The sequence below is a fragment of the Protomyctophum bolini genome, assembly GCF_963924005.1.
Source record: "Protomyctophum bolini genome assembly, chromosome: 12".
In the NCBI taxonomy this organism is placed as follows: domain Eukaryota; kingdom Metazoa; phylum Chordata; class Actinopteri; order Myctophiformes; family Myctophidae; genus Protomyctophum; species Protomyctophum bolini.
Genome location: NC_137873.1, coordinates 14,327,267 through 14,352,401, shown reverse-complemented (window position 1 = coordinate 14,352,401; position 25,135 = coordinate 14,327,267). Strand labels below are relative to the sequence as shown.

At 43.2% G+C, this 25,135-nt stretch overlaps 1 protein-coding gene across 1 annotated transcript in view; it reads right to left on the bottom strand.

Moving 5' to 3' along the window:
• The window catches only part of amph (amphiphysin), a gene marked incomplete at both ends in the record, with an annotated part of 39,736 nt that overhangs the window by 13,997 nt on the left and 604 nt on the right, over positions 1-25,135 (bottom strand). The window contains 12 exons of the mRNA XM_080778892.1: positions 343-426; positions 996-1,124; positions 1,934-2,081; positions 2,419-2,501; positions 4,052-4,127; positions 6,048-6,133; positions 6,463-6,498; positions 6,828-6,899; positions 7,029-7,124; positions 7,619-7,713; positions 8,148-8,202; positions 8,551-8,631. Coding sequence (XP_080635018.1) covers positions 343-426; positions 996-1,124; positions 1,934-2,081; positions 2,419-2,501; positions 4,052-4,127; positions 6,048-6,133; positions 6,463-6,498; positions 6,828-6,899; positions 7,029-7,124; positions 7,619-7,713; positions 8,148-8,202; positions 8,551-8,631 — 1,041 coding nt within the window. The remainder of the gene's footprint in view (positions 1-342; positions 427-995; positions 1,125-1,933; positions 2,082-2,418; positions 2,502-4,051; positions 4,128-6,047; positions 6,134-6,462; positions 6,499-6,827; positions 6,900-7,028; positions 7,125-7,618; positions 7,714-8,147; positions 8,203-8,550; positions 8,632-25,135) is intronic.

Sequence of the window (25,135 nt, the reverse complement as noted above, 5' to 3'; positions counted from 1 at the left end):
CCATCGATGACGGAGATCTCGCTCAAGTGGTCTTTTCAGTGGTTTATGATAGTGTTCTCTTCGCCAACATATGAATGGTTTTAGGTTGCTAAGCAACGGATACAACCGGAAATGAACATTTTGCCTGCCATCCACCTCCATCTTATCTTATCACATTTAGAAAAATGCTCTGATTCTGTTTCCCAGATTGAAAACGCCTGCCATCCACTCCCATGCTAGATCATTTTCTAGAATGTTCATATCTCTCTTCCTGTATCATTCAACTTCTGCCACGACTACCATTCAATTTTCAATTGACTCTGGTGTATGAGGTGGTATGCTATGGTATGGGTAGAGGTTTACCTGTGGTATGGGTGAAACGCTGTCATCTGGTTGGAAAGCATCAAAGTCCAGGTCAAGGAGAGATTCTCCGGGTCTTTCATTGGGCTGCAGGGAAAATAATGATGAAACCGTTCATTAAATTGTTTTGGGTGGAGGGTTTGGTGGCGTGGGGTTTAATCAGACCTGTGGTATGGGTGGGGTTTAGGGGTGGAGGGTGGGGTTTTTAACAGACCTGTGGTGTGGGTGGGGTTCTGGGGTGGAGGCAGGGGCGAATACTTATAACTGTATGTTTGCTAATAAACACAGTGGTACAATTTCAGTTCACAACAAACACATTAAATTGTTTCAGCATCTTGTTTCAACATTTCAGCATGATCGATACTCTAACTGGCAGGTTGAAACAAAAGCCACCATATTAGCATTTGAATACCTGTTCAGTGAACAGGGAACAGGCAATGCCCACCCCCCAGTGGCCCAAGCCCCTACCACCCCACGTAAAGGTGTGAGTCTTGTGCCTACGTGACAAAACCCTAGTCATGGGGGAGGGGAGCTCAGGGGGTACTATATTGTTATTTGTGTTCCTATTTTCTTGGGCGGGTGCTCCAGCTACCAAGCACCCCCGCAGTTGACGCCACTGGGTGGAGGGTGGGGGGGTCGTGGGGTTTTAAACAGACCTGTGGTTGCGAAGAAACAGGAGGAGCCGCCAGGAATTCTCCTCCAAACAGATCAATGATCTGCTCCTGAGCCACTTCCTTAGTGGGGGTCGCCATGGGGGGCGGACGGATCGGGGGGCCCTTTTTCATCTGTACACAAAGTTTAAGAGAATTTAGGAAATATATTTAAGAAATACACACATACAGTAAATAATGGGTAAGTACATCTAACATAGAGGATTTCTTTCTCTCACAAACAAAGGAAACTAATAAAGTTGACCTATACAGACTACAATAAGAGTAATGAAAAAAATAATAAGTTTGTATTCATTATAATTTTCTATTATGTTCTATAGACTAGGGGTTCTCAACAACCCCCTCAAGGACCACTGGGGGTACCCGGGACCCACTGCTATAGACAACACAAGTACTAACACTTACAACACTACTAGTGACTACAACTCTAGTGATATTTACTTACCATGCAGCACAACAGAACAAATGAGCAGGAAGGAAAAGAATAATAAAACCATTCAACATGAGGAAAACTGTTTGTCAGTGATGAATATTCATATTACTTACCACAACTATCTATAACATGAGTGGCAGGGGGAGGGAGAAAAGGTACCTGCTTTGGGGATTTTGTTATGGGTGGGCCAGATGGGTGGACCAGGTGATACATATTTTGGGTGGGCCAGGTGAGACATATTTCACCTGAGATGGGGACTTGGGTCTGGGTGGGCCAGATGGGTGGGCTAGGTGAGACATATTTTACCTGAGATGGGGACTTGGGTAAGTTGGGTCTGGGTGGGCTAGGTGAGACATATTTTACCTGAGATGGGGACTTGGGTAAGTTGGGTCTGGGTGGGCTAGGTGAGACATATTTTACCTGAGATGGGGACTTGGGTAAGTTGGGTCTGGGTGGGCCAGATAGGTGGGCTAGGTGAGACATATTTTACCTGAGATGGGGACTTGGGTAAGTTGGGTCTGGGTGGGCTAGGCGAGACGGGTCGCAGCATGTGATTGAAACCAGCGTCTGGAGTTTCTGGTGAACTGTCGTCGTCCGGAGGCGACGGGGTTCTGGCCAGACGTAGAGGACCTGAATCACTGGAAGGACACGAATATGTCCACGAAATGGGTTTTCAGTGAGTTAGTAAAAAGATCAAATCGAGTACCTTTACTGATAATAAGCATTTTTAAACAACACGTGCTTACAGTCAGACATTAAGGCTCAAATAACACAAAAAAGTCCTGGGAACTTGTTTCCATTGTGGTCATGTATTCGATCCTATACGTTCATATCTGCATTCTGATGCTGGGACATAATTCCATGTTAATAATGATGGTTTGTTATTTTTTGGTAAGCTATGCAAGTTTTTGCAATAACACATATCTGAAATGATCAGAACTTGTACATCACAGACGGACAGAGTTAGGTGCTGACCTGGGTGCTCCTTGGATGGTGAACATCTTGTCTGAATGCTGCTCCCCCAGTTTGGTCATGACTTCATACAGCTGTTTACAGAGCTGGAAACACAAGAACGGCGACACAATGTTGACACAATGCAGTCAGGCTAGGCTTGACCCAGGTGTGACAAAAAAAGCAGGAAGACCATCCTTCTGTGTGAAATAATGCATTTTAGATGTAGAACAACACTGTTCAATGTTCCATTTTAGATGTAGAACAACACTGTTCAATGTTCCATTTTAGATGTAGAACACTGTTCAATGTTCCATTTTAGATGTAGAACAACACTGTTCAATGTTCCATTTTAGATGTAGAACACTAGTGTTCAATGTTCCATTTTAGATGTTGAAACTCTTTGTTTAACCCGTTAAGACCTGATGACGATTCTACAAATGTCTTCGAAAGAATACCAAAAGCGATCCCCCCAAAACACCTGCCGCAAATCCGGAGACATCGGAACGGTCTCTACCTGGTATTCATCCTAAACATAAACTATGTCTGAACCTAACATATTCCTAACCTTGACCTCAGTAAAACTATGCCTAAACATAAACGTATTTATAGCCTTATCCTCAGTAAAACAAATACAAGACTTACTACAAGAACCGCCCCACGAGCGGTCGGCAGAACCGTGTTTAAGGCGAGGCTTCCGGTTACCTCAGGAGGTAGAACGGCCACTTGGCAACCAGAAGGTTCCCAGTCCGATCCCGAGCTCCCCCTGAGTTAAGGCTCACGCATACTCTAGTATGTACACAGGCATATACCTATGCCTGCATATACCTATGCCTGTGTTCACCTATGTGTGTCTGTGTTGGTTAATGAGCACCAGTATATGACTATGAGTACCAGTAGGAGCGCTGTTGTGCCAGAAACAGAGAGAGGTATAGTGCTGCACTGTTGCCTGCTAATGAGAGAGAGAGAGAGAGAGAGAGAGAGAGAGAGAGAGAGGTGGAGGGGGGAGTTGCACCACTCAGTTCACACGGGTGTGATTTTAGGTTATAACCTACTCACCGCGGTGGTTGGGAAAAGTACAACATGACGTCTCTGAGCCACGGTGATAAGCGACTCACCGCTCACCCCTGCACCTCTCTCTGTTTTTACTAACCACTGCGGTGGCTAGGATACGTATCCCCTAAAACTGGTGTATGCATCCCGCTTTAGTGTCAAAGTGTTGCTCCCCATGGTGCTTTGCATGGTTTCCTATACCATAGGTGTGTGTGTGTGTGTGTGTGTGTGTGTGTGTGTGTGTGTGTGTGTGTGTGTGTGTGTGTGTGTGTGTGTGTGTGTGTGAATGAGTGAATGTAACTCACAATCATTGTAACGTGCCTTGGATAAAGGTGCTATATAAATGCACCATTTAACATTTACACCCATTAAGGTCCATTTGGTTACACACCCATAAGGGTCTATTTGGTTACACACGCATAAGGGTCCATTCACACAGTTTGACCACTAGTGGTCCCCGGACCTGGCATTGAGTAGCACTATCTTTATCTTTACACTATGGACCTTCAGTGACCCGCTGACATGTAACCCCTTGAAACCCTTGAAAATGAGTGGAATTCCCCTTTAAGCCTGACCCAATAACCTTTGACCCCTGTGCACTCACCACAGAGATCTCCCGGTGGAACTTGGCCTCCAGGCTGGTGACGCTCTTGAAGGTGTCCACGTAGAAACCCACACGACTGCGGACACAAGAACACTGTTACTGTATCACGTTATACTTCATATTTTACTCTGCAGTCATCAGAGGGTCAGAGAGGAGTCCTGTTCATGTAGAACCAATGTTAAACAAAGAACAGTTAATTTCAGAGCAATTATGGTGGCATGGAATTCAAAATGTATTTACATTTTTAAATTTTAATTCTAAAAGTGAGTTTTAAGAAAGAGTTCAATAAAGAGATGTAATAAAAAGGGGTATATGAGCTATACATCCCACTATAATATTTTGAGATTAAATTGTACTATGGAGCTACATGTAGTACTTCATGTATTCTTCAATGTATTAGACAGGTTTGAGTTAGTGTCTCTGTACAAGTGTTGTATGAATGGTATGTGTGTGTATGTATGTTGTTGACCCCAGGAAGAGTAGCTGCTGTAACTGTACAGTAAGCTAATAGGGATATAATACTTTTTTCATAATTACGTGTGTAATGAATACAATTACATGTGTAATGCGTAATTATGTGTGCTGACTCATAAAATTGTATAGGATATTGGAGTTTAGATTTGACTATGCGGTTATTTGATTTGAGCTTAGATAATGGGATGGGACATCCCCAGACATACTTGTTGGTCTTTTGAGTTGTCTATAATGATGAGGGTTTTATTTTATTTTAATAAGCAGAATAATGCAGTGTTTTTAATGTCACCTGTCTTTTGTTTTCTATTACCTATGATGACCGTGCTGAAAGTTGAACAAACATAAACATAATTTATTGATAGATTGAGTGAATTATGTGGCATCAACTGCCATGGGATATCCATCCCTGGAGAACCAAACGAGAGATTAGACATTTCCCTGGTCGCAAACTAGTGAAAAAATAGCAGATCTACAAGCACACAATGCGTAACTTTGTGCCACGTTGTACTCGTGACCCATAAAAATGAGTCCGTAACCCAAAGATGGGTCCTGAGCCACTGTTTGGGAAACAGTGGTTGTAGTATTGTTGCTGTCAGGCAGAAACCATTCATGTTTTAAGTAGACTATTTTTTGTATTATTTCTTTTCCATGAATTGAAGCCCTATACACCTTACAAGAGCGTCACACAAAAGCAGTGAAAATAGCAGATCTACAAGCTCACGACGCCGTGCTATTTTCAGGTATTTTCACAATTATAAAATGTTATAAAATAATAATCAGTAGCGAATGCAGGAATTACAAGTTGGCCAGGCGAAAAGCTGAACCCTCCCCTGGGGCCATGGATACTCAGCTAATCACGCATCAAATACCTTCAGTATAGTGTGTCAAATGGAGCTCCCTTGCGTTCTTGGCTTGATCACAAAGGCGTATGCATTTGCATGTCTATGGGAGGGTCGCGCCATGGAATGGACACGTCCGTGAATGGGCGATGGGCCAATGGAATGGTTTTCAAGGAGAGGTGAGATCGAGACTTGGCCAGGCGGTGGCCTGGCCTTGCCTTTTTGTGAATACGCCGCTGATAGTAATAAAAAAGGAGCGGTTTTTGACATACGAGGTTCCACCCGACACCAACAATATGTAGTGTGTATGTATGTATGTATGTATAGAGTACAGAAGTCCTGATGTCTATGCTCGTTCATCCCCTGGGATTAGTTTATCTATGGAGAACAACATTGAGTCTGTTTCTGGGATTAGTTTATCTATGGAGAACAACATTGAGTCTGTTTGTTTCTGGGATTACCGGTAGTTTATCTATGGAGAACAACATTGAGTCAGTCTGTTTCTGGGATTAGTTTATCTATGGAGAACAACATTGAGTCATTCTGTTTCTGGGATTAGTTTATCTATGGAGAACAACATTGAGTCAGTCTGTTTCTGGCGAAAATGGTACCAATTCGGCGGCAGTAAGATAACCGTTTTCTTAGTGTCAGTTGATTCTTCAAATCCCTATGAGTGAACTCACCTGTCCCATAGAGTGGGTAGTTCATCTTGTAGACCAACATTTAATTCATCAAACACCTTCTGAGATTTTTTCAACTCTTCCTCTGCCTGCAAAAGAAACAACAACTGATCATGTCTAAGGCTATATAATAGGCTACCATAAATAATATAATATAATATAATATAATATAATATAATATAATATAATATAATATAATATAACAGTGGTTCCCAAACTTTTTAGTTCGAGACCCAAGATAAGTAGACATTTGCCTGGAACCCAAACTAAAAAAACAATTGGATTGTCAATTCAACACGATCTCGATCAACACAATTTTACTGAATATTTTCTTATTGAGACAGACAGACAGACAGACAGACAGACAGACAGACAGACAGACAGACAGACAGACAGACAGACAGACAGACAGACATACCTTTAACATCTTGCGGTCGTTTCTCATCCCAGAAGATGCCTGCAGGGTTTATTCTATTGGTTAGTATTTATACATAGTTTATGTGTTTATTTATGAATAATTGCATTTGTACTGATCCCTGATGTTCCTATACTGTCCTTATGGGTGTGTGTGTGTGTGTGTGTGTGTGTGTGTGTGTGTGTGTGTGCAGTGTGTGTGTGTGTGTGTGTGTGTGTGTGTGTGTGTGTGTGTGTGTGTGTGTTGCACTTTGTCATCTTTGTGTTGCAGTGAGCTGCAGTTGTTGATGCCGTGCACATACATACGGACAACACACTGTCAGTTGTTGGAGCGGATGGCACCGCTCAAAAACAGCATGTACTTACTACCTGCAGGGTTTCCATGTGGTGACGAGCGCTGTCATAATCTATCAATTTCCTGCTTCGCTTTGCCACTCGAATCTGAAACACAATCATCAGTTACATTTTATTATTTTACATTAGTTTACATTATGCTAAATTAAGAAGAAGAAGAAGAAGGAGAAAATAATAAGAAGACGAAGAAAGACAAATAACAATAATTATGAATACCTTTAGGTCAGGGAACTGCAGGAGATATGCATCAAGGTTTAGTAGTGTGGAATCGATCAGTTTGTTATGGAAGCCTTCCCACAGTGCATCACAGTCCTGAAGGAAATACAACGTGTACACGAAAAATAAACACGGTAAACAGTCAGTTGTTAGTGGCCCAGCTGTGTTAACAACTGGTTTAACTACTGTAACTCTAGTTACGTTTCCATCAAGGCCTTTTTTAGTGCATTTTGGATTTCACACTTAAATTCCTGAAAATATGAAATGCTCAAATGGGGGATGGAAACACTTGTCGAATAGGTTTTGAATTAGAAAGCATTGAACTTGCATGATATCGCTTAAAAGAAAAATAAATGTGATGGGGAGCCAAGGGGTGCGTGGGTGGCCAGCACTCATTCAAGGATCCTAGCAGGGCTGTTTTGATTGTATTGAAGCCTCTTATCTGCACTGCACTCTCTTGCTAGGGATCCCAATGAGTAATATAGTGCGTTGATCATGGAAGTTTGATCGTATATTTATATAAATGTAAACAGTGACCTTAAGTTTAGGTCAGGGTAGGGGTCAGGGTTAAGGAGGGGTTTCACACTGACCTTGCCTATTACCATGACGTCATCTTTCCCATGCCAGTCCGGTTCATAGACTTCATGTAGAGATTCTGTCAGGTTGATGGAGGCCTGCTGCATTCCTATAAGACACACAGTCAGTTATAGTGCATCGCTGTTGTCAGGCAGAAATCTTGTATCTCCAAGCTTCAAATTACTTGTGCCTACAGTATTTGTTGTGTGTTGTGAAAATAGCCGATCTACAAGCAAACAGTGCCTTGCGTCGCGAGGCATTGTGCGCTTGTAGATCCGATTGTCCGACGACCAGATTGTCCGACTGTCCTTGCATGCGTGCGTGTAATGTATGTACTGTATGGCAGAGGGCCCCAAACCTTTTAGATCCAGACCCAAACATTTTATGTCTTCCTGGGACCCAAACAGTGAAAATAGTGTGTGTGTGTGTGTGTGTGTGTGTGTGTGTGTGTGTGTGTGTGTGTGTGTGTGTGTGTGTGTGTGTGTGTGTGTGTGTGTGTGTGTGTGTGTGTGTGTGTGTGTGTGTGTGTGTGTGTGTGTGTACCTTTAATAGCAGCCATATAGGCCTTCATCTCTCTCTGTAGTCTGGATCCTTCTGTCTGGAGCAAGCAATCACATACTTACATCATATATACAGCCTACAGTATATACACACAGTACATATCATATATATATATTGACCCAATGAAAAGTATTAACAAGAGCTTCTGACTAAGTAATAACAGCCTGGTGCAGCCTGCACTGTATATTGACACCACGCAGTGCAGTTGTATATTAGTATCGCAACGTGAGGCTAAGTAATAACTACAACGAATCCATTGAGCAATTTTTATTTTTTACATTTCCTGAAGAGCCACGGTTTAGTACCCATAGACTATAAATAGTTATAGCTCTTTTATGGTTAATTATGTAAATCATTTATTATATGAAAGAATTTGTCTTTTTACCTCCTGCCTCTTAAAGTTGACGACAACTTGCTCAAACTGCTCATCTTTAGTCTCATCAGCTTTGCCCAGCTTCTGCAATACCTGAAGACAGAAAAACACAAACATAAATACCCTTGAAAATACACCACAACCACATAGAACAATGCAGTTACTATCCACACATTAACTATAGAGGGTATGCAGGGTATGTTTGTGACACAGCCACGGTCACAGAGTCAAGCAGGCACAATGCTATGCCTCTCCCGGAACACAGCCAGGAATCCCTGCTCAGTGCTCATTGTTGCTATGGTTGCTATGAGGATGACGCTGGTTCCTTTAGCAACGGGATAAAAATACTTTCGAGGGTAAAACTACTTTCTGGCCTTGACAACCCATACATCCAAAGTCCTATCTGATTGCACTAAATTACGTTAAACGACTGTTACTATCCACACATTAAAGTGGCACTATGTAACCTATTTAATTGCGACTGCAGGTCGCAGTTTACTATGAAAACGTGCATTTCCCGTCAGGCTGTCATTCAGTCCGTCACCCCAGGCCTCCATACAGTATATGTTCACGCATCGTGACATCACGTCTCCATATATGGTCACACATCGTGAAAGAAAAAAAAAGAAGAAAAAAAAAACATATATATCATTGACATTCCCATATATAGGCTTAATATTGATGACATCGTGTATCTTCATATAGGGATATGAAGATACATGAGTGCAACAGGGATTGCATTAGGGCATCGGCTGTGAAAAACAAAGACTAAAAGACTAAAACTGTCACAATTCGCAGTGAAGGAATTAACCCAAGTGTAGAGCCAAACGCAGAATAGTCTTAAATTAACGTATTTATTAATGCAGAGAAGCATACAGCCAAAAGAAAGTCAATGCAAAATGTAAATCCAAAAAAGGCAAAACTTCAGGAGCAAAATGGCAAAATCACAGGAAGTCCAAAAATGCAAAACATTCAAAGCATAACTGCATATAAGCCAGAAGTCCAAAAGTTACACAAAGCTCATGAAATCCAAAATACCTTCTAGGAGACCAAAATAGCAAACCAGATAAAAATTTGTTTGTATTTGTGCTGCCATGGGGATGTGGGGGGGAAAAAATATATGTCAATTGTTTTGAAAATATTTCTTTGTACTGTAAAGAAAATCAATAAACATATGTTTAAAAAAAAATAGCAAACCAGGAGTCCAAGGCAGATCACTGGAACAACAATGTATGTCCTGACAGTGTGTTTGTGGAATGAGTCCAGTTTTATAGGGAGCAGGGTGATTGCAGAAGTGTTCTCAGGTGTGGAATGGGCATGGCACTGTTGACAAGGACTGAGAGAGGGAATGGAGAGTGGGAGTGGCTGATATTTTAAGGCCTATTCATACTCCAGTTTTATCTCTAGTGAAAACAGAGAGATGTTTTCGGGTGAGCGGTGAGTCACCGTGGTGTGACGTCATGTTGTAGTTTTTCCAACCACCGTGGAAACCTTATCACCTAAAACTGAGTATGATAGGCCTTTAGTCTCCCTGCTCTTCTATTGAGACATTTAGATCGTGTCAAAGGTCAGGATCTGACTTGAATTTTGACCTGATGGTCAAGATTGGTTATCGCCCGAGCAAACAGGCTATTAGCTCAATGGTAAAACAATCCAGGTTCAAATCCGGGGTAGAAAAGGAAAGTAACATAGCTTTAACAATGAACTAAACTGTATACTATCCACACATCAACTATCAAGCTTGAGGAACCGAATAAAACATGGAACTCGATTTCTCCATTCAACTTTGATGGATGCGGCCCGCCATGTTCTTTTCTGTCGCCCTATAACTTTGAATGGCGTGCTGGTTCTTGATATAGAATACATTGTTTATATCCACACATCATTGTTCAGTGATCCAGACAGCAACCATCTGGCCTCCCGCCAAGAGCTTCAATCCTCTTACAGTTGGATTCTAACCTTTAACACACACTATACATCGCACGCACGCACGCACGCACGCACGCACGCACGCACTTTATAGACACACTAAAACACATGACAAAACCCATACCATACAGTGATACTGGGTAGGGATGGGTATTGTTAGAATTTTTATGAGTCCGGTTCTGATTCTGCTTATCGGTTCCTAACGAATCTGATTCCCTATTTCGATTCCAAAATGGTCTACAATTATAAATATTTGACCTATTATTTAACAAAAAGCTTTATTCTTTTATGCCTTAGTCAATTTAAGCCACGTAATGAATAGAGTAACATCCTCTCCTTTATTCAACAGTTGAGCTATTTGTGGATAATACAGTGAGCTGCATGTTTTCTTTTTTTAATATCTATTCTGTATTTACCTGTACAAAGTTTCTAGTATCAAACGTTTTATTTAATTGCATGCGCGTACATTTGCTCAGCGATGTGGTACAAACTCACAAATTATTTACTTTCGTCGGGTGTGCGGCGACCCACCATCGACAGCTCTCGAATCTTTAGAGATACAGCGCTTTGAAAATCCTGTTATAATGACAGCTTGGCATTGTTTGGGTCCCAGGAAGACATAAAATGTTTGGGTCTCGATCTAAAATGTTTGGGGCCCACTGCCGTACATACATTACACACACACACACGCACACGCGCACACACACACACACACACACACACACACACACACACACACGCACACATACACGCAATGGAGCCAGTATGGACATTTCCTACATACTAGTAAAAGTGGAAGTGAAATTACTGCTGCCGAAGTAAAAACATTGTGAAATTGCGCTATACAACAACTTCGTTTTATGTTTACTTACGTGGCCGATTAAGACTGAGGTTCAGGTTAGTAATAGGGTTAGTAGTCGGACAACGTGACAAACGCGACGTCTGTCGATGGCTGACAACAACAACGTCAATAGGAAATGTCCATACTGGCTCCATTGTCTTGATAAGACCATACTGGTGATTGTGTTGATTACATAAAAATCTGCTACCCGCACACGCACGCACGCACGCACGCACACGCACGCACGCACGCACGCACGCGCACACACACACACACACACACACACACACACACACACACACACACACACACACACACACACACACACACACACACACACACATCAACATGTCGCGCCCATCAGGCATGTGGACAGAATGCAATCTGTAGGATTGGTTTATTTGTCACACACACAAGACAACACTACCATGTTGACACATCAATGCATTGCGCTTATCAGGCATGTGGACAAAATGCAATCTGTAGAGCCTACAATTAGGCTTTACAGCAGGGCAACAGGTTTGTACATGTTTGACGCGTGCAGTAGTGTGATTAATTCAATGTCCAGATGTTTGTCTTTCTTTCGATATGTCAATCCATTTATTGTATACTCAGCACTAGTAACATTTGTAAATAAACTGAAACTGTTAAACAAACAAACGCACTGAAACTATAATGACCACGCACGGTCGAAAACTGTCTTGTCTTCCCCTGTCGCACCTGAGTGCCATCAGAGGGACAGGTACTTGAGCGTTTCCAAGACAACAATCATCATGACGTCATCGTACAGAGAGACATCGTTAACTTCATCATTAATTAGTGAAAATAAACAAAACAAATAAACAAAAAGCATTTTGGCTCCAACACACCGGCCCCTAATTGGGAAAGGCAGGATGCCGTGAGCAATTCAAATAAATAACAAAGGGAGCCAATAATTCATACAACACTCAAACCCTCTGCTTCGTGGATCAAGCAAAGCTTGGTTACTGGTCTGTCCAGTGTGCTGGTTTTTGGGTTTGACCCGTGCAGAACGCACTAATCTGGCCACTCGTCCTCTGGTTTCCATAGAATCCACCTTCCGTTGGTCAGCAGATCATCCACCTTTACTCCTCTGTGGCGTCTGCAGAACACACAGTCAGACAGAATCTTTCCTGTACCTGCGTTGGCACTAGTGATCCAATATGTTCTCTGCAATCTGGAGAGAACATGCTTCCTTCCGCCATGGCCCACTTGTTCATGGATGTGCTTCAGTATGAGAGTGGATATATGGAGGTCTTTTGTGAGGATAACAGGATGTTTGGATTCCTCAGGCATTGCTGCCCTACTCAGCCTTCCTCCAACTCTAAGCAAACCATCCTCCAGAATGGGGTCCAGTTTATCTATGGGACTGTCTTTCTTCACTTCACCCAATCCAGATGTCAACACAGCAAGTTCATCTGGGAACCTTTGCTGCCGAGTGAACCTGTCAGCTGTGGAATGATCATCTGGCGTTAAATGCTGGCTTCCCAATGCAGCTCTAATGCGCTTCATTTCTTGTTGAACCTTTTCCGCATTTTCCTGTTGAGCCTTTTCCGCATTTTCCTGGTGAGCCCTTTCCGCATTTTCCTGTTTCAGCTGGTTTCTTTTTTGACTCATGTTCAATAGAGTGCTCATATCATCCCTTGACATTTCCTCTTTGTCTTCTGATGATTTCTCATTGCAATCATGGTTGTACTGATTGTGCAGCAACTCCTCCAAATGCGTTATGGAGGTCCTGTTGACAGTAACATTCTGATTCTGCTCACTGTAGCCACAAAGGGGACCATTAATGACCCACCCCAATAGGGTCCTAATGGCATATGGCCCATTGCCACGACTGTTCACAACTTCCCACGGTTCAAGCAGTTTAGAGGCATTGGTACCTATCAATAACTCAACGTCAGCTTGAATGCGTGGAAGAACAACCCCATTCAAATATGGCCACTTAGTCAGCTCCTCTTCTTTAATCATGTTACTGGTGGTTACAGGCATTTTCTTCTGAGTGTAGACCTTGGGCAGGTCAAAAAACTGTTCTCCAGTGAGGCTTGAGATTTCCAGGCCCGTCAGCATATAGCTGGAGACAATTACCTTTGGGCCCATGGTTAGTAGGCCGATTTTGGCTTTCCTTCCATTCAGATTCAACTTTTTCATTAGGGCCTCTGAACAAAAGGTGTCGGTACTGCCGGGGTCAAGGAATGCATAAGTTTCAATTATTTTGTGTCCCTTGCTGGACTTCACTTGCACAGGTAAGATTGACAGAACACCACTGCTGTCACCGGCCCCTGTTTGTCCACAAGTTTGCAAAGAGACCTGTAGATTGCTCACTGATGTGTTGCTTGCTCTCTCTGTTTGATCAAATTCAATATGAAGAAGACTGGGATGTTTTTTGTTGCACACCTTGCAAGTCAAACGGTCAACACAAAATTTGCTTAAATGTCCAACATGAAGGCAGCCAAAACAGATTCCTTTTTGCTTGATGAAGGCAACCTTGTCCCTATGTGCCTTTTTCTCCATCTGTGGACATTGATCAAGAGTGTGGGTTTTAGAACAGCATACACAAGTGGTGGTGTTGTGAGCAGATGCATTACTTGAACTGTGTGTAGATCCCTCTTGGTCTTCTACTTCAGGGGTTTCAATAGTAGTGGCAAAACTGTCTCCCTTGAACTTGTGTTGGCCCTGTGACTTCATTCTGTTCATCGGCTTTCCTGGGTTGCCTGTACCCTGTGTGGGATTCTGAATGTCCCCAAAGACTGGATCAGACACAATCTTCACCTGGCGCTCAATGAAAGCTACAATGTCTGTGAATTGTGGTCGGCGGTGATGCCTTTCCATTATACCACATGCAGAGACTCTCCAAATATCTCGTAGCTTATATGGGAGCTTCGAAATCACAGTTTTCATGTTGGCTGGCATGTCAAGTTCCCTCATATACTGTACAGTCTCCATGGCATTGCAACACTGGCGAAGGAAGAGTGAATATGCGCGAAGGGATGTCAGATCTTCAGATTTCAACAGCGGCCAATTGAGCACCTTCTCCATGTAGGCTGCTGTGATCTTGTACTCATCTCCAAAGTGTTGCTCAAGGAGGTATTTTGCCATGTCATAACCTCTGTCTGGCTCCATGTGTTGACAGCTGCGTACAAGTTCATTGGGCTGACCCTTGGTGTACCTTTCCAAGTAGTACAGACAGTCACCTTTGTTGCTTGCATTTCTCTCCACACAGTGTGCGAAGGCCCTGACAAAGGGTCTGTATCGCAGAGGATCCCCATCAAAATATGGAATCTCTCTGGGTGGCAGTAAATGAGAGGTTTGCTGTGCCATTAGCATTGCCGTAATGTCATTTTGTTGTTGTAGCAAGTTGCATACAATTGAGGTTTCATTTGGTTGCTGTGGGGGGTTTGAAATGAGTGATTGCTGCTGTTGTATGAGTGGTTGTTGTACACCTGGTTGTGGGGGTTGGATATATTGTGTCACTGGTTCATAGTCTCTGGCTAGGGGATTGAATGTGACTGAAGGTACTTTTGCCCTTGTGGCTTTCCTGAAGTATGAGTCCATTCCATCAGATGGTGCGTGTGATGGGGTTTGGTGACTGGGGGATTGTAGCACTGCTATTTTGGCATTAGCAGCTGCCAGTTGTGCATCCAGTTCCATACTTTCCTTCTTCTTTCTTAGCATTTCTTTTTTTTGTTGTAGCATTTCCTCCTCTTCCTCAATTGCATGCCTTTCTTTTAATGCGGCAGCATTTATGGCAAGGGCTGCTCTCTCTGCCTGTGCCTGCCTGCAAGCTGATGAGTTGCTGGACCTGCTGGACCTGCTTGTTCCAGACCTGTGGCTTTTATCAGTGGACTTTGAGCTTTCAACATTTGAAATGCTGTCATTGGGATTGATTTCAACAACATCATTATCACTTTGCCCAGTTTGTTTATTTGTCCAGTCATTCACCTCATCAATAAAGGCATGAACGTTGATCATTTTTGCCTGGAACCAAATGTCATGTTTCTCTTTTTCCTCAGGCTCAATTAGTGGCAACAGAACACTCTGTGTCTCTCTTGCGTACTGGGCCATGTGGAGATATTTCATGAATGTTGATTGCACTTCCTGTTTGCTTCCTCCTCTTTGCATTAATTCTCCAATAACTCTCTGCAGGTTGGATGCCTTGTTTAGTGTAGATTTTCTCTCCCTTTGTAGCCAGTCAATTTTCTCAGCTAAGGCCTTTGGTGTTAATTTCACCTTGCGTTTTGTGATGGTTAGGCCCACCTGTGATTCCCTTTCACTGTGAACACTTTGGCCTGTGGTGGTCACATTGGAATGCGTTTCAATTTCACTGTGAACATTTGGACCTGTGGCGGTCTCATTGAACTGTGTTTCAACTTCACTGTGAACATGTTGACCTGTGGTGGTCACATTGGACTGCTTTTCAGCCTCTGTGGACTGTTTTTCACCCTTTGATGGTTCAATCATTGCAACACCAGTTGAGCTTGTAATGTGCGATACAGCCACGGGGGGCTCTCCAACCACATTTGACTCAGTTGGACCCAGAACACCATTATCTGGTTCCATTATTGCAACTAACCCAAAAGTGTAAAATGTAAAACCAGTACCTTGTTATTTCACAGTAAAAACACACAGTTATTCATCACAGTTAAAACCATCACATTAAAACCTTAAGACCTTGTAAAACGTATAGGAGTTAGCATAAAACCACCAATGCATTGGATTTACCAGAGCGCTTGTATTTGACCCTTTTTTCTTCTTTCTTTCTCAAAGTACTTCTTTGTGTGCACACGTTTGTTTTATATGGCCATATTCATATACCAGCTGGTAGCGCGCTACGTTACCTTTCTGTGCAGTGTGCACAGAGGACCGGCCCAATTCAAACTGGGAAAAGCTCCCAAGTGCACAATCAAGCACGGGGAAGTTGAACTGCTCCAAGCACTGCGAGGAGGGCGGGCAGCGCGGCTGTCCGCTCACCGGGACGTTCTGGCTGGCAGTGGCTGCGCTGCGGTCCAAGCGTCGTGCGCCTGCGAGGCGGGCGTGGTCGGTGCCGTCGGGCTGGCTGGCTGCGCTGCGGTGCTGGTCCGAACGGCGGGAGCCTGCGAGGCGGGCGTGGTGCCGCCGGGCTGGCTGGCTGCTGATCCGACGCCGTGTCCTTCCGAATTGGTCCTGGTCCGTCCCAGTTTCGCACAAACACAGCGAAACGAGTGCCTTAAGCAACGATCACGGTCCCGTCCTCAACGATCAGCCGTCGCGTTGCCCACGAAGATCCTCTTCTTCCCAACTAAACTCAACTTTCATTAAACTAATAGTCCTTGTTTCTAACGAAGACTAGAGTTTTCGACAATGTAGAGCCTACAATTAGGCTTTACAGCAGGGCAACAGGTTTGTACATGTTTGACGCGTGCAGTAGTGTGATTAATTCAATGTCCAGATGTTTGTCTTTCTTTCGATATGTCAATCCATTTATTGTATACTCAGCACTAGTAACATTTGTAAATAAACTGAAACTGTTAAACAAACAAACGCACTGAAACTATAATGACCACGCACGGTCGAAAACTGTCTTGTCTTCCCCTGTCGCACCTGAGTGCCATCAGAGGGACAGGTACTTGAGCGTTTCCAAGACAACAATCATCATGACGTCATCGTACAGAGAGACATCGTTAACTTCATCATTAATTAGTGAAAATAAACAAAACAAATAAACAAAAAGCATTTTGGCTCCAACACAATCTGTAGGTTAATTGGTTATTATTTATGGAGGACATGAGTGACTCCCCCCTTTCTCCTTTCTAACAGTGTTATGATAATTTTGTAATGTGTGACCACTGGAAAATCTCAGCTTTTCAGTCGGGACCCCCAGACGTGTCCCCACATGATTTTGGGGGGGTCCCCAGTTGACAGTGAAGAGACAATTTATTGTCACTAGGTGGCAGCAGAAGTGTAGTTAAGCTGTGCCAGCCTTATTTCCTTGTTTGGCTCATTTTCAGCTCCGCTGTATCAGCCTGCAGACTATCATTGTAAGGATTGGCTATCATTAGCATTAGCTCAAGCTGTTTACCTTTTGCCAGAAACGTTTACATGTCGGGCTCTGGAGTGATGAGAGACAAATTAAGTCACAAATGACATCCGGACATCAGATGAATCAGGATTTCCATGGGCAGTGAAAGTAGAAGCGGAGTTATGGGGCTTTGAAAATCCTGCTTTTAACCCAGGTAAATGGAGGGGGCTTGCAAAGATCCCATAGCTGCGGTGATGGAGGCCGGATCAATGTTAATAATTGGTTTTGGGCTCAACCATTGGCCAAATTGTGAAATAATATAAGAAAGATGCAACAATTGCGAGGAATTGTGAGCTTGTAGATCGGCTATTGTCGATCGTCTATTTTCACAATATAAATAACTGTGGAACCGAGTCAAATTACGAAATGTAATGCATGAAGTCGTACATTCCAAGTGCGCGTGGCGGTAGGGTATAGGGGGTAGGGTGTAGCGTATAGGGGGTAGGGTGTAGGGCAGGGATCTCAAACTCAAATACACGGTGGGCCAAAATAAATAAATTGGTAGAAGTCAAGGGCCGGACTGTGTTTCAACACACGGGCACCGCGGTCAGGAGGACGTCCCAGGCAAATAGCATAAAAGTAAATGCATTTAAAACTGAAAAAAATATTATTAAGCTGTTTCCTGATCCTTACAAAGCAGGACTAGTAGTATTATGGTGGTCTGTGCAATATACCAGAGGGCCAGTTCTAATACTAATTAAATATCATCCCGCGGGCCAAAGATAATTCATCCACGGGCCTGATTTGGCCCCTGGGCCTTGAGTTTGACATATATGGTGTAGTAGGGTATAGGGCAGTGGTAACCAACCTTTTCAAGCCCAAGAGCCCATTTTATTCCCAATTGTAAGCCAAGATCTACCACTAAAACGTGTTAGAAAAAACACTTGTTTTTTTGCTATTTCTGACAGGCTCAATGCATGTGCACACATCCACACAAAGACTAAAGCTTAAATTAGAATAAATACTTATAGTAAGTTATATTATCAATGTCAAATAATATTAAGACAAATTAGAAATAATTAGTATTAGAAATATTTTGTTTCTCATTTCAATGAATATTCACATTGGCAGATGTTCAAATGACATAGGCATAACATGACCATATATATTTGCACAGATATGGTGACATACTCTCAGGGTCAGCCCACCTTTAATGAGACTGCTGTGACTGCACTTTATCTGCAAGCGTTTTGAAATCTGGTTCATATTTAGTGATTGCCAGTCTGAGGGTGTCATTAAGATGTGAGTCAGTCATACGAGTTCTAAACTTGGATTTTATTATTTTCATTTGTGAAAAGGCCATTTCACATAAGTACGTGGAACCAAAGTATAGGCATGCAGCTTCAGTGCACACGACACAATCAGGGGATACTTCTCTGCTCACAAGAGACCAAAATTCCTTCTCTTTAGCTCTGACCTGCAGGTGACAGTCACTTACTAATCCAATAATCTCCATTTAAATATCTGAAGTTAATGCAAACACATACTGCATTTTATCGGACAGCAGTTCAATGACAGTAGGCTCAGTAAAGAGGAAAGGGTTTGATACAAAAGCAGCTACTTGACTCATGTGTTCAAATCCCAATAATAAAAAATATTATAACAACGAACAACGAAAACTGAAGGAGCAGGGCGCTATCGGCTAGTAGTCCCAACTCAAGTGTCTGCAGCCTGTCACGAGCCCGTAATGAACGCACGTTGTTCCGTATTTTAATGTCGGGTCGGAGAATAAATACAGTATGAATGACGGCGGGATTTATTTGACAACTCTGTCCTGCTTTCTTCACGAGAAGAGAAGAGCGCTCACAGCTGCTAATATGGTAGCAGCCCTGTGGCTGACCTGTCAGTTCTCTTTACGGCTTGTTGTGAACCTTGATGTGAACCTGGGTCTGGGAAGCTCAGAGCTGCAGCCATTGGCTCATGATACGAGCACACGACCAATGGGACAGATCATTCAGTGTTGCTAAGATACCACCCCCCCACCACACACGCACACACACCCTTGGACGATGGGGTCTATTCTCAAACTCAGAGTCACAGCGCTCTGCTCAAAATTAATTTGCATGTGACGAGCGGCACTGACATTATTCAAATGCGTCGGACACTTCGCGATCGACTGGAAACGTTCCCGCGATCGACTGGTAGCTCGCGAACCCCTGGTTGGTTACCCCTGGTATAGGGGGTAGGGGGTAGGGTGGTATAGGGGCCCACTTCCCATCGGAAAGGAGGTGCTGCAGTTTTTTTCTCCTTTGTACAAGTAAGTATTTGTTGATGACATGTATTATTGAGTTATTGTTCATGCTATAGGTTGGTGAATTGAAATGCATATAGGACCACAATAGAAACTAGTCCCCAAGACATGTTTTGCTATCTATCTATCTATCTATCTATCTATCTATCTATCTATCTATCTATCTATCTATCTATCTATCTATCTATCTATCTATCTATCTATCTATCTATCTATCTATCTATCTATCTATCTTGGCTTTAACAGCTGATCTCTGTTCCTGTGAAACACAATCCAACAGCCAGCTCATCAACATTTAATGATCCGGTTCAGCCAATCAGCACACAGCAACACTAGTTAGCAACATACCACTTCCAGCTATGACATAAATGATGTCACCACAATAGACATAGAAAGGTAGACGCCTCCTTCAGCTCTGGGGCGTCTGCTCTCAGGCTCAGCGGAGGGCAAGCTTCCGCATGCGTCATAGAAGGTGACGTTCGGTAGGCCAATCAGAGGCAATGTAAATGTTTGTTTTCTCATGGCAATAAAGCTCCTGTCAATTTAATTGATTAGTCCCGGAAAAGACACAATGTGATTGGCCAGCAGTCACTTTGAGTGGCAGCATACCTTCCGCTGCGTTCCGCACTTCCGCCCTTCCTGCAATACAGGTCGCTCCATTGAACTATGCAGCATCTATTTTTAGCCAGGTGCTATACTGTTGATCATGAGCATAGTCAGGACGTAGTGGACACTTTTTCATGATTGGCTGCCTCGTCTCTAGACTACCAGACACTTTTTCAGGATTGGCTGCCTCGTCTCCAGGCTATCTACCTCTAAGCCAATGGGAGACTTGCCCATAAAGGCCAATCCCCATCATCTGAACGGCATGAAATAATCAATAAATAATCAAAATAAGGGGGAAAAATGCACAACAGAGACATGCACCTGGCAGTTATGACACGAGTGTCATTCTTGTTTTATATATCTATGGTCACCACTGTGTGCCATCTCACCTATAGGTACTTCAAGGCCCACCTGTCATTGTTTTAAATATCTATGGTCACCACTGTGTGCCTTCTCACCTAAAGGTAGAAAACAGCGGAGAACACTGACGTCACCAAATTTGGAGTTATTGGTTAGCGGAATACAAGGAAATGGGGCTTCCTATGCCAGATTTTCCAACGTGTTTCCCCAGTTAGGCTTTCATTTTTGAGCCGAATGCGAACGCAAATTAAAGCCTGGGTACCGAGGCTAAGTGTCTGATGTACCAATATAAGGACTCTGACTTTTAATAACACTTTTTAGGGTATGGTTATTGTACTGTTTGCAACGATGCTAGTTGGGACTACCCTGTTATGCTTGAAAGGCTTTCTCAATAATGACCCGCTCCCCATTGATTACTTATAGATTAATAAATAGATACAAAAGTCAAAACACAACAACGGATTTCATTGTGGTAAAGCCATGTAGCCTAATAAACAACCAGGTACATTTACACATAAACACTACTGCGATGTACAGTACACTTGACTATACACAACCGTTACACATGTCTGTTTAGTACACTGCAACTGCTGTAAATGTTTCATTGTTGATATAATTGATAGAAGGTCTATTGTTCTTCATATTCACTGTTCACTTTTACCAGGCTATCCTAACTATTAGGAAGAGTTGATGGTATTCATACATTTACCATCCTAACTATAGGAGTAGTGTAATACATCCTGATCCTAACTATTAGGAGCAGTGGCTGTTATATTCATGCATGCATTACTACTATGTGGCTGCTATTCATACATTTGCTATCCTTACTACTAGGAACAGTGAGCACTATTAGCAGCGCTCAGGGAGCAGTTAGAGGTTAAGTGTCTTGTGCTCAGGGAGGAGTTGGCTAAGTGCCTTGCTCTGGGCGACACACACCGGGGCAGGGTGTGTGTATCCCAGCTAGCCTCTCTACCCATTCAGATATCCACCGCTTTCCAGCGTCCGTTGAGGCCATACATGTGTAAATGATGGCCATCGGTTCCTGTTGTCCGTCATTCAATTCAATGTGAGTTATGTCACGTGAATGTGGGAACACAACCTGACAGAAATAGAAAAGGATCATATTCGTCTGCACCCTGATTGAAACTAACGATCAATTAGTCCATGGGCCAGTGGGGTTGAAAAGACTAGATTCTGGTGGCAAATTCTAATGGTGATATTTATGTTCCCACGTGCACATGGTATCATTTAAAGCCTGGTAGCATTACCAACCTGGTAGCTTTCTACCGATTTATATAAACACAAACATTGAAGACAAAAGTAAAGACAGAAATGTGAGGACGTAAATTGGGATTGGCCGGAATGAGATGATGAGCGCCCCTCACTTCACACGGGTGTGATTTTTATAATGAATTAATGTAATTATTCCCAAAATAGGTCACATTTTGTAGGCCTATTTTCTATATATATTTCTCTATGTTCTCTCAGCAGACTCAGGTAGCTCTACATGTGAATTGACTACATGTTACTACTGATCCACACTGGTCTCCATGTCTGTGGTGTGTTTGAGTGTGGGCACATATACGTGGCAAGAAAGTGCCTATGAGCAGGCGTCTCTTCCGGGTTTTTAAACAGCTGGTGGATGGAAATGACACTTGCGCGTGGCTTCAACTTGTAGCGAAATAATCATAGCTGACACAGACATTCTTATCATGGCATTAAGTCTTGGTCACATTTTACAGTGCCCCATTTTTCAACAAAGAGGTACATCAGCAGGCTGTCAATATATAGACATCAGGGGAGTTGCAAGTTAACATGGGATTGACTTATACACCTCCCTCATTGGCATTCACAGGCTGTGCTCTGTTAGTGCCTTTGCTGGGAAAGGGAAAGGGAAACCCATGAACCTTTCCAGCAGTGTTTTGAGGAACTGGTCAGAACTGTGATGTCTGAGCAACAGTTAAAAAAGATGGAGGCATTCACACGCCGCCTCTACCTTTCAGAGAAGAGGGGTTGCACAGACATCAATGAAGAGAAGCTGATTCCTCACAGCTTCCACCATGTCGTGACCAGCACACACTTCATGCCAACTACAGTACCAGCAGCTATATGGCGAGTGGCGACACAGCTTTCAAGCCGAAATGAAAGACCCTGAACCAACTGGACATGAGTGGACTGTTGACAATGTCGATACGGCCTATGTAGCTGTCGCTGATCACCTTTATTTATACTCATTCAGCTATACATCCTCCCCCAAAGCTATCACATTTATACTCATTCAGCTATACATCCTCCCCCATAGATATCACCTTTATTTCTACTCATTCAGCTATACATCCTCCCCCATAGCTATCACCTTTATTTCTACTCATTCAGCTATAGCATAGGGCGTCCTCCATAGCTTTAACCTTGATTACAGAAATTGCTTTTTCATGCGTCAGATCAGATGGTGCCAAGAAGATCAGATGTAACATGCTGCCATGACAGCCACGGCCATGAGTGAGGCAGTGCACATGGACATTTGTCCTGTGTGCCTCAATTAGCTTTATACACAACCGGTGTGGCGTCACACTCTCAGCCTAATAGGCTCTATGCACAGCAGCCATAATGGAAATAAATTGGGCCTCTGCCTTACTTCCTTCACAGATGTTACCAATTATACTAATGAAGGCCATTCTGGTCAAACAGAGTCAGGGTGCTGATATTGTGCATGTTGGCTCCCTGGAAAACACTCTGCTACACTAGTGGGTCCAGGGACCCTCATGGTTCCTTGAGGGGGTTCCAAATAGACCCTGGGTGTATGTAACTCTGAGAGTGTACAATATGGAACCAAAATGACCGGTAAGGGTGGCTATTGACCATGACCTGCTGCTGTCAGGCCAGTTATATACGGTCAGAGACCCAGACTATTTTAGCTGTGATAAAAGACAACATTACTGTACACTAGACCAGTGGTCTACTGGACTTTTACAGGATCAGGACCCATATGCACTCGAATATCATCGCACACACACACACACACACACACACACACACACACACACACACACACACACACACACACACACACACACAGGCATGCAGATGTCTCGGTTCAATAAATCAATAGTTGTCTTCAAAGCTAAGTACTTGTCTTGCTTTTGTCCCTTTGTAATGAAAAGGGGAGGGGAAGGGACACACACACACACACACACACACACACACACACACACACACACACACACACACACACACACACACACACATTGACTGAAATTGATTTGGGGGGCGGTGGCCATAGCTGAATGGGTAGAGACTCAGAGGTCGACAGTGAAATGGAAGGTCCCCCATGCTGGGTAGAGAGTCGACAGCAGTTAAGGAACACTTAAGATGGACACTGTCCCTCCTTAAACCCTTAACTGCTGCCCCAGCCCTGTGAGCGCTCATGACAACCATCCGACCAAACTGAAAACTGAACTAAATAATAATAATTAAAAACTAAATGTAGGAAACAATTTGGAAAAAAATGGGTCCAGAGTCCCGACCCACTATTGGTAAACACTATTCTAAATGTATACATACAATGTTCAACTTACAGCCAGCACCGCTTCCCATTCAAGAATATCTGTGTGGTAGGATTGTTTCGCATTAACCACTTGAACCCTATCATCCCTGTTTTAGGGCAGAAATAGCAGATCTACTCTTTTCGGCGAAGAGGTTTGATGTAGAGGGGGAAAAAGAGCTGACGAAGTACAGAGCCCAAAGGCCACGTTTACTAAGAATTAGGGATGTTCCCTTTTTGGAATTATTTTCATTCTTTTCATTCCTATTTTTTGATATAGATAGTGGGGTCGCTGCTTCATCGCTCTCTCAGATAACAGTTCCTTTATTCCCCATGGATGCTCAACCATAATGGTGAAAACATTTATTTAAAATAGTTGTTACACTTACTAGTAGTGTACTACAAATACAATGGCAGTTATCAGACCTAACATCAAGACACACACGCGCGCACACACACACACACACACACACACACACACACACACACACACACACGCACGCACGCACGCACACACACACACACACACACACACACACACACACACACACAGAGAGAGAGAGAGAGAGACACTGCTACTGAGTTATTAAAAGAAATACAATCCTCTTAGAGGGAGAAAGAGAGAGAGAGAGAGAGAGAGAGAGAGAGAGTGTGTGTGTGTGTGTGTGTGTGTGTGTGTGCGTGTGTGTGCGTGTGCGTGGGTGCGTGCCAGTGTGCGTGCGTGCCAGTGTGTACGAATGTACAGACAGTAGTTGAGATGATAGATGGCAGCTATAGGTTGTAACGAGTATACTATACTACTATAGGCCTATACTATGCCCTGATTAACGAATTAATGCAAACATAAATTAATGTAGGCCTAATAATAACATTAATGGAGTAACAGTGGCGCAGAGAGAGCATGCGCAGCTCGAATTCCCTCGAGAATCTAAACTCGTGCAGTCTTCAATGCGTTATTTGATTAACAATGAAGCAGAATTATTTACACCTGCA